The 9,833-nt window shown below is 44.7% G+C and overlaps 1 protein-coding gene across 2 annotated transcripts; it reads right to left on the bottom strand.

Annotated features, from left to right (window-relative positions):
* Positions 1 to 708: 708 nt before the first annotated feature.
* raver1 (ribonucleoprotein, PTB-binding 1) lies at positions 709 to 9,833 on the bottom strand. 2 transcript variants are annotated; one of them, XM_062409025.1, is made up of 15 exons: positions 9,491 to 9,833; positions 8,380 to 8,446; positions 7,045 to 7,514; positions 5,616 to 5,807; positions 5,389 to 5,509; positions 5,216 to 5,316; positions 5,019 to 5,090; positions 4,525 to 4,603; positions 4,009 to 4,187; positions 3,811 to 3,892; positions 3,556 to 3,698; positions 3,279 to 3,350; positions 3,017 to 3,151; positions 2,767 to 2,832; positions 709 to 2,618 (listed from the first exon to the last, which is right to left on the bottom strand). In XM_062409025.1, the coding sequence occupies exons 1-15, from the start codon at positions 9,812 to 9,814 to the stop codon at positions 2,472 to 2,474; spliced, it is 2,250 nt and encodes a 749-aa protein (XP_062265009.1). In that variant the 5' UTR covers positions 9,815 to 9,833; the 3' UTR covers positions 709 to 2,471. The 2 variants fall into 2 exon arrangements, with proteins under 2 accessions (XP_062265009.1, XP_062265008.1); XM_062409024.1 differs by lacking the exon at positions 5,019 to 5,090.

The following is a 9,833-nucleotide window of genomic DNA, read 5'->3' as shown; positions in this document are numbered from 1 at the left end:
CACTCTGGACCGGGTGGACCCTGGACATAGACAAAGTGCATCCATATGGACAACAGGATAAAGTGGGGGTAAACAAAAAATAGGCCCGCAAAATCCAGGATTTACCATCCACTGAACCAGTGTGCCATCCCTGGTTGCTTCTATAATAAAGCAAAACATCAGATGAACATGGATGTTTTTAAACACATACTGGATTGAAGAATTGGTCACCATTTTGTTTAACTGTATTGGATTTGGCTGAAACGCTGTTTGCCCCTGAAACTCCAGAAGTGATTTTTGGACTCAAACACTTCACCCACCCCGCCATCGGCATAGTGGTGAGTAGATAATGAATTACAATTTTTTTGGGTGAACTATCCCTTTAATTAAAACAATGACCTGACTTGAAGCGAATTAGATGATTGAAACCAGATATTCTACATTCATTAATTTCAGTCTTTAAGCTCAGCATAATTAAAACAATCCAGTTGTTATTTTGCAATATGAAATTAAGCTTTTTAATTTGTGCTCCAAAGGCACCAATTTAAGCAGATCTGTTAAAAATTAATTTGTGAATCAGTCTTAAGGCAGTCGTTTAAAGACCAAATTATTTTCTTGCAAAGTTATGACCAGACATTTGTACATGCCCCCAAGAAAAGAAGTTAAACAGAAATATTTTCATGTCAAATACAGATATGTTGAATGTATTAAATGATGAGCTCACAACAATGAGTTTAAATAACATTTACTTGCTCATGTCTCACACACATACAGAGACAACCATGGCGGCACAGATGAGGATAGCAGTTAGAATCGAATCAATCGAAATGAAAGATGATCAAACAGTATGGCTGCATCTCTTGGTCCATACAGTACATGAGCAGTCTGCTATGGCACCACTCTTGGTCACATTAGCTTTCAAAACATACGGGCAAACAAAAAAAAAAAAGGAGAAAAATAAAAAAAAGAGCAGCAAATTCATTCAGAACACCAGACCGGAGGCAGGTGAAGATTCAAGCAAACTTAAGTTTGAAACTTTTGGGGCGAATGGGAAATGATCACGCTTTAACTATTTACACAGCAAATAACACAGAAATGGTAAATGTAGATGGAAGCCAACACAGGGCAGGATGAGATCACAGAGAAAACACTGTTAAGGCTCAAGTGTAGCTGCGTTTGCCAGCAGACAGTCAGAGGTAATGGGTTTTCACAATCAAACTGTCAACCAGATAGTTATTCACAAAAAAAAGAATAATAAAGAAAAAAAAGGACAGTCATGTCACTGACCCATCACCTGCCAGTAGCTTCCATTAGTATATCATCAGACAGACTCGACTCGCACCATTACTGGGAATACTTGAACATCGGCTGCGTCCATCATTCCAGCTGTCATCGTCTAGAAAATAATTTGTTCGCTGAGGTGCCTGTGTTCACTGTGCGCTGGCAGCTTGAGAGATGGCACACAGCAGATGTTCACTGCCCCACCCAACTCCACCACAAAAAAAATTAAATAAAGTGTGTGGACTTTTAAAGACATTCAAAATTTAACTTGGCAAACAACTCGCGTAAAAACACAGAAAATATTCAACTCCCGGAGACTTCGAAAACAGCACCCTCTACAGGTGAGAACAGATTAGCGTTGCGACCTGAGCCCTCCAGGTGTGCAGCACGGAACAACCAGTGTAGAGAACAAACAAGTTTGGAGGGTGTGGATCAAAAAGACAAACAACGTGGAAAAAGGGTTGAGGGAACATATGCCAGAATGGTAGAACGCGTCACCTCAATAAAACACAGGCAGGTACATGCAGCTGTCAGCAGCTGCATGGAAAGCTGAATGTTAACTGATGAACGGCCTGATTCCAGAAAAGTCATGTTAAAATAAACCTGTGGAACGAACAAAAAGGGAGAAAACAAAACACCACAACACAAATACACCATCTCATTGAACAAACTACTGAACTTTTTACATGGAAACAGGAGGGCTACTTAAAGAGCCTCGGAAGTAAAGCTGATTCAATGGGAGTCCCTTTGCCTAATGATATGGACAGCTTCCCTTTAGCGCTATTAAACATTTAAAAAAATTATAATGGCCCAACTAGCTGTAGCTCTGCTAATAAACCACACATTAAAAAAATAAAAGAAAAAAGAAAGAAATGCTGGAGAGAAAAGACTTCAATAGCTAATTAACCATTTTTTCTCACTGTACAAGTTGTTCAACAGAAATTTAAAGTCAAATAAAAAAAGTTAAAACTTAATTTACCAACACACTAAAATCATATATATACACAAAAAAAAGAAACCAACCAAAATTCTCATGGAGAGACAAGAGTGTCCAGATAGCAACAGGCCGCACTCTTCAGCACCCTCCAGGGGTCACTCAGAAGAGTACACATGAGACAAATCCAAAGACTGCAAAGTTAATTGGAGGAAATGCCATTGTGTCCTAAAGCTTTTGAATGGCTACCCGTAAAGCATGAAGTATACAGTTGAATTCATAATATACGCTTCCGCTTTAGGTAGGAGTCCGCATAATGGCCACCGAGGCCTTGGGAGTGCTGGCCCACGTAGCCACCCTCTGGGCTGGGTTCTGGAGACGGGATCAGCCGGGAGAACAAACGCTTGTGGCTACCAATGGGAGTCTATAGTATGCAGCAAAAAAAAAGAAAGAAAATCAACAGTGTAACAAAAGACAAAGTGGATTGACTTAAAGAAAAAAAAAAAAATTGGGCAAAAATGTAAAGATATACATTTTTGAAAAAAAAAAAAGGTTTAAAGTGTATAAATTACCTTCACAGCAAGGTCCAGGCCTGGGGGGTAGTTTGAAGTGTGACTCACAGGAGGCATTCCCACAGCCTGAGGACAAACAACCATCTTTCAGTGACCTCATGCACTTACAGCACATTCATTATTGAACTTGGGGTTATTCTTAGAATGCAACCTTGCACTTTTTTATCTTTTCCTGGGCTAACTCTGCGTACTTGCACTGACGAGTAATCGATAGAGTGAAAGTTTAAAAGGCTTTAAACGTTAGGTCTACCCTGTTGAGCTGAGTGGTGGGGAGGCTCCCATTACTGGAGGCCTCGGGTCCTGAGCTGTAGTACGAGGACAGGTCTGGGTTGGAAGGGTAGCTGTAGTGGGAAAATCGCTCGGTGTATTCAGGCAGACGAGAGGCCTGCGGGAAAGAAAAATCAAACGAGATCAGCACAACGGTTTCATTATGAGCCCAGTGGGGAAATGATTTAACATCATTAGGCATTTGCTCGCACCATCTTGAATTTGTTGAATAAAAAAAACAGTACCTGCTGTCCGAATCCTGCCAAGGCTCCAGTATCGAGGTTCTCCTGCTGCTCATACAAGTGGGCCAGAGGATCCTGGGGAGAAAAGCCAGATGGGCATAAGACTAATTCGCATCATATAGCCTACTGAACAAGCGATCAGGCTGTTCAGAGTGCACAATACTATAAATTCAACAGATCACTATAAGCCGTCTACAAAAGTAGCTTCAACCAATATAAGAGTAGAAGTAAAAAAGATGTAGTCTTTCCACAAACGGAGCAATGGAGGCTGTTGGTTTACCTGGTGTAAAGGAGGGTATTCAGGGCTGTAGGAATCCTGGTAGCGCAGGTTGTAGTTCGGCTGTATGCTCTGGTGTGCGGTCTGGTTGGACACATTGCTAAGCGTTGGCCTCTTCCTGTAAGGATGAGGTCTGCAGCTTCCTCCTGGATAAAACAGAGGAAAGATACACGTCACATCCTGAATAAATAAGGGGATACAAACAAAGATTGGTACAATGTAGTAATCTCAACCACACCTTGCAAACAAGAACCTCACCTGATGGAAAACCATTGCTGACACCGAGGAAGGCACTCTGGGGATGCGTCATTTCTTTGGGAGGATCTCCTAGTATGGATAACTGACAGAAAGAAGAGAGGCGATTCGTTTTCGGCGCCCATTTCTAATATTAAACGAGAGTAAGAAGCTGGACTAGAGGCAGAAAGGCATATAAAAGGAAACGGCTTGGGACCTCACCCCTTGTGCTGTGAGGCCATCTGCCCCCATCATGCCAGCCATCAGGGGCATAGAGATCCCCTGCAGGGTGGGAGAGGAAGTCTGGGGGAAGGTACAAGCTGCTGTGGGAGACTCCTGGTCCCTCGTGAGGCCTCTGCCAAGTGGCTTAAGAGGATCTGCCTGAAGACCAAGACCTGAGACTACACCAGCCAGAGAAATGTGAGAGGAATGATTGAAAATTACAATGATATCATCTTCAATACTTTGACTATTAAGGTGCCTCTCTTCTTGGTTGTCATATTAGCATAAAATCGAATCTTACAAATAAAAACAAATACAATCTCAGACATTTTGATGTTTGGATTTCTAACACATCTCATCTATTAATTCCCCATGTTCAATGTACAGAACAAGAAGCATGACTAACAGGCAAGTAGTGCAAACAGATGTTTTGTATCATAAGCAAAGCAAAAAAAAAAAAAAAAACATGCAGTCTGTGGCTTTAGGAGCTACAACTGGAGTCGGCGGATGCCAAACCTTGGGGCAGGTCTCCAAGCAGATGGACTCCCTGCTGGACGGGCAGAGCAGCCAGAGGATTCTCCCCGATGAGTCCAGCCTGAGGAGAGGGCAGAGTTCAGTGTCACAAGAGGGTCACACAGCGTGGATACAGCACTTGAGCAGTAGAGAGAGAGAAAAAAAAAAAAAAACTACTCGTACTAGCTGCACGAGCACACTCATCAACACCAAGGCTTACTCACCGCGTATGAAATTATGTTCTCACAGAATGGGTATTTACAATTGCGGTACACCTACCACATCACTCTGCACCACTCAAAAGAACACCCCAAACATGCACACACACAAAAAAAAAAAAAAAAAAAATCAAGCTTCACACTTTCCTAGCGAGAGCATACCCACCAAGGCTCCGAGTTGTCTATCACCAGTCACATAAAAAGACCAGGATCCATCTAGCGTCGCCACCACCACCTCACAAACACCGATAGCCAAACACAAACACCATTATCACTCACACAAGGCCCTAGGGGGTTTTCTTTATTGTGCAGCACCTGAGCCCAAAGAAGATGATTTCCCAGAAAGGCTTGCTGAAGGTAAAGAGGCAAAGAGTGAAGGGGTACAAAGGTGCGTGTGAGTTGGAGAGGATGAATCAAAAACAGGCTGAGCGGCTCAGAGGAACATGCCATGGGAAAAGGCAGAAAGGCAGCCGTACCTGCTGTGCCTTGGCCTGGTTCTGGAGCAGCAGCTGGAGCAGGGCAGCAGAGAGGGCGGGGTTGGCCAGCAGTGGCATCGTGGGGGCTGCCCCAAGGAGGCCTGCACACAGAGAGAGCATAAGGACCCACAGCGCCGGAAGAGTTTCTCAAAATTAAACATTTATTAGCTCACCTTGTTTGTGCCCATGTGACATAGGGTTGAGCAGCATCTTGAGGGTGGCAGGGTTATTAAGGCCTGTGAGTATCTGCATGGCAGTGGGATCAGGGAGGAGACCTTTACCCCTGTTCACAGCCTTGACGAGGGGAGCAGAAAACGGCCATTTTAGCAGTGACATTGCGATGGCAAACTGAATGTTTAACTTTGGACATGTGCATTCAGTTTCAGTATGACTTATATACCATGGTTTGGGCAGCAATTAGAGCAGCCAACATGCTTCTTCCAGGGGGGCCAGGGGCACAGAAGGACACCCTGATGTGTGTCCCGCCGAGCAGCCGGACATCAGAGAGTCGCTGTGCCTCTTCTGCCATCTCTGCAGTGGTAAACTCCAAAATTGCAAACCGGCGGAAACTTCCATCTTGTCCCTGAGCCAACTGTGGAGATGAGAGAAAATGTCAATACAATCTCAGAGTCAATTAGCCCAGGGACCCTTAACACCCTGGACACTTTGCCAAAAGAGCATCTAAAAAAGGGACATTTGTGTTGGAAAAGACAGGGTAATGCATCAGAGCAACTGCTTAAATCAACCAATGAAGTGATGTTGAAAAGCCCACATCATTGAAGGTGTGTTTTATCTTGGTTTTGTTCGCTGACAACATACATATAAAGTAACAGGTTCTAATATACCAGCTTGACATGCAAGACTGAGATGATTTACTCTTCCACCCAATGCTGTAAATGTAAATGTCCACTTTTTGAAAATGTAGCAAGTAGCACAATTACCATAGATAAAGATTTCCAAAGATTAAATTATAATTTTTTATTTAAACATTCCACAAATACTTGATGCTCGTACAAAGTTAGGCAACCTTTAATGGACCCACATCATTATTTCCTTAAACAAAAGTTCCAGATAAAATCTGAAAAACTTGAGGTATCACTTCTCTGTTCAAATACTAAAATAGGCCCCATTATGCTGACTAAAGCTATAGAATTTCTTTAGAACCCTCACCAGTCACTATGAGCCTCATGAATCACCATCAACAGGTTTCACAACCTTATCACCAGGCCCCTTCTAGTTTGCCAAAACCCCCATTAAGAACCCTTTTCCATCACATGAACCCTCTTTTCCTGGAATCCTAAAAAAAACAACAAAAAAAAAAAACATAGAACCAGCAGAAAGTGCCACTATGCCTGTCGTGCAAAAAAACGGACAAGCCTCTCTCATTCCAGAAAGGCCGGCTGAATGACACCACCTGGGGGAGTCAGGTCATCACCATAGAAACCAGCAATGCTCATTGCTATAGAAACTTAGAGCGACCACATGAAAACCGGGGGTAGAGGTGAGAGAGAGAGCAAAGGTTCAAATATGGAGTATAATTGCAAAAGGATTCCTGCCGTCCATGACTCATCCCAAAAATGATTTCATACACCGTCAGGGGCAGCTGTAAAACTCTGTGATACACACGAAGGCACATTAGTCGGTCAACCTCAGTGTTTTTAATAATAAGACCAGAAAAGGTAGGGATGGTTAAACAAGTCTAATATCAAGTGGAAGCCTGAGTGGTAATAAATCTACTACTCTTGGTGGAATTTGCAATCACGATTACCTATCTTTGGCATTTTAATTTGAGTATAGGCAGTGAGTTTGTGTGTGCTGGTGAATTTGACCTGGCAGAAGACTGGTGCATGCGTGTCAGCCAGGGCGTTGCGGAGGTCCTGGGCCGTCAGCAGGTTCGGGGGAAGCCGGTCGACGCACAGACACTTGGAGTGCAGCAGCGGGTAGGTGAGGGAGCCCACCTCAGTCCAGTGGACGTAGAGCATGCGGGAGCCCAGCTGCTTCCCCAACAGCTCTGACTTGGCCCTGGCTGCCGAGTCCTTCTTCATGTACTCCACAAAGCCGTAACTCTTGGAATGCCCGGTGGTGGCGCTGTACACCAGGAAGCAGCGCTCCAGGTTACCGAAGGGCCGCACCAACTCCTCAAACTGCTGCTGGGTGAAGGCACGGGGCAAGTTGGCGATGCACAGCAGAGCATCTGTCGGCTGCAGCTGCACAGAGATCTCCCGGTCCCTGAGCACATGCTGGTGGAACTCTATGATGGCACACTGCGCCTGTTCTCCATTGAGAAGGGTCACAAACGCTGAGGGTGACAGAGAGGGAGAGATAATAAGCACAATTTGGTGTGTGTGTGAGGGAGTCAAATTTGTTCAGTCAGCATTAACAACACAATCTATTTTCATACACGTCAGATAGGGAGCAAACTTTGATTGTGACACCATTTCTCCTGGCAAAATAAAGTTCTGTTGGCACAATGTCACCACACACCAGCTTGTATGTCACTGCAGCAGTTCCCTAATGGAATCTACATCGGCTGTCATAGTGGATGACAAGAATTTAAATGTGTTACACCTCACATGGAGACCTAAATGAGTTTGTTACCAGCACGTCATGTCTCCAGGGTCTGTGACAGGCACATTACAGAACAGACAGGTTTAATACAACCCATTAGAATGCTGCTACAAGTGAAGCAAACACTCTGTTACCTACGCGTTTTGAAAATAGCGAGAGAAAGCCAGAATCTTTTTTAGGATATACATTAAAGTGTCATATTTAATCATTAAAACAGCACCTTATTTATGATATGGCATTGCCAATGTGCAAAACTGCTTTAGTTTAAAGTGGATGTTTTAATCATTTCATTAAACACTTTCAGTTCTTCCAGCTACATCAGCTTTCCCACCTAATTAACTTATGACAAGCTGATCCGTCATCACTAGGATCATTATTAAAGAACTACAATTTTCATCAAGTCAGGAACCACTGAATATTTCCACGAAGCCAGCCCCACTATGTTACCTCATCAACGAGATAGTTACGTATTCTAAATACAAATAACCCAAATTGTATATGTGACCACCAGCAGTTTTATGTCGGCAAATAGATTACATGTCAGAATCTTTTCACCGCTTTTAACCCTGTCTGGACGGTGAGGTAGTTAAACTGACCTGTGCCCTTGTATTTGTCCACAAAGCAGTACTTCAGGTCGTAGTTGCACAACAGCTCGTGGACCTCCTGGAACAAGAGAAAGGTCAGGGATTACATCTTTAAAAACAACAAATGGCTCAAATCAGTGACAAAAAAAAGACACAGATTTAGATCTTGACATTTGTTAAATTGTTTTAATAGCACATTCGGTCCGTCATATAATTAACCAATTCATGTCCACATGGGAAGCTAGTAACAAGTGCACCTGTGTGGAGTGTGTGCGTGTGCGTGCCTGTGCGTGAGTGAGAGAGAGGGGGGGGGGGGGGGATAACTAACTCATTGTTGTAGGAGAAATTGCTCTGAGCTGCTTTTGGCCCATTCACAAACAAAATGGTGACGCTGTCTAGCATTTTCTGAAACGTTTTTTTTTGTTGTCCACACGCCTTCCCACCTTTTGTTACATTGCAACTCACATCTCGAACCAACCCCCCACCCCCCTGCATCACCATCACCCCCCCCCCCCCCCCCTTATGTGTGAACAATGGTACCGCCCGCAGGCCCACCGCTCCCCACGAGTCAGGCACGTTCCAAAAAAAAGTGTGGCATCATGAGTAAAAATCTGTGGCTTTCTGTGGCTTCATGGCGTTTCACCGACAGACGGACTGGGTGCTAGTAAAAAAAGCCAGTATGGTTGGGAAGAGTCTCAGGAGGTTGACAGATTGAATGGTGGAACGAATCTAACATATATACATACACACACACACACAGATCACTGAACTGGTTTCACCTACGAGGCCTGACAGGCAGGTCACACAGGCCACAGATGGCCATTATTGACAGTTATCTGACCACCAAGCCCCGTTGGTCCACTCACTCCCACTGGTTTCAACTCAACGCGGATAACGGTGTTCCGTAGACAACTCCTAGTGTTGTGTCGATTATTAAAAAAAAAAAAAGTTTAAAAAAAAAGGCTGCCAACGAGATAAATGGCTAGCGAGGCTAACTTGTGTAGCATGGCAGGCAACACCGCAGCTAGGCTGACGCTAGCCGAGCGACCCAGTCAATCAATCAATCACCCGACAAATACAAAATAGTTACGAGTTCATTTGAGGTGTGGGTTTGAACTCAAACCTGGTTGCTGACGTCGGAGGGCAGATTCTTTATGATGATCTTCCTCCGGTTGTAGAACTCCCGTCGGGTTCTCTCCAACCGGCTCTGCACCTCCTCGGGACTCAGGGACGTCAGGTCCTCGTCGACCCGCCGCTGACACTCGCGTCCGGGCCGCGGGTCCTCCTCGTCGGCCTCCGCTTCGGAGCGCCGACGGTCTCCGGGCATGCAGCTCTCGTGATCCGCCGCGGGGTCGCGGTGGTCGTGGAGCGGACGAGGGGCGAAGCTGGGTCCCGTGTCTGTGCTCTCATCCTGGGCAGCTGCGCTAACAGACACCGCGGCAGCCATCACTCGTGTCGATGGAAGT

Source organism: Platichthys flesus, chromosome 16 (assembly GCF_949316205.1).
Source record: "Platichthys flesus chromosome 16, fPlaFle2.1, whole genome shotgun sequence".
NCBI lineage: Eukaryota > Metazoa > Chordata > Actinopteri > Pleuronectiformes > Pleuronectidae > Platichthys > Platichthys flesus.
Note: the sequence above shows the minus strand (reverse complement) of the source record. Positions and strands in the feature narration are given on the sequence as shown.

What these genes read in the sequence shown, in the direction of transcription:
- raver1 (XM_062409025.1), bottom strand. Translation starts at nt 9,814, where the DNA reads ATGGCTGCCGCGGTGTCTGTTAGCGCAGCTGCCCAGGATGAGAGCACA. An exon ending in TGGCAGGATTCGGACAGCAG is followed by an intron (nt 3,152 to 3,278) that starts GTACTGTTTTTT and finishes TCTTTCCCGCAG; the next exon opens with GCCTCTCGTCTGCCTGAATA. An exon ending in CCACCACTCAGCTCAACAGG is followed by an intron (nt 2,833 to 3,016) that starts GTAGACCTAACG and finishes GTTTGTCCTCAG; the next exon opens with GCTGTGGGAATGCCTCCTGT.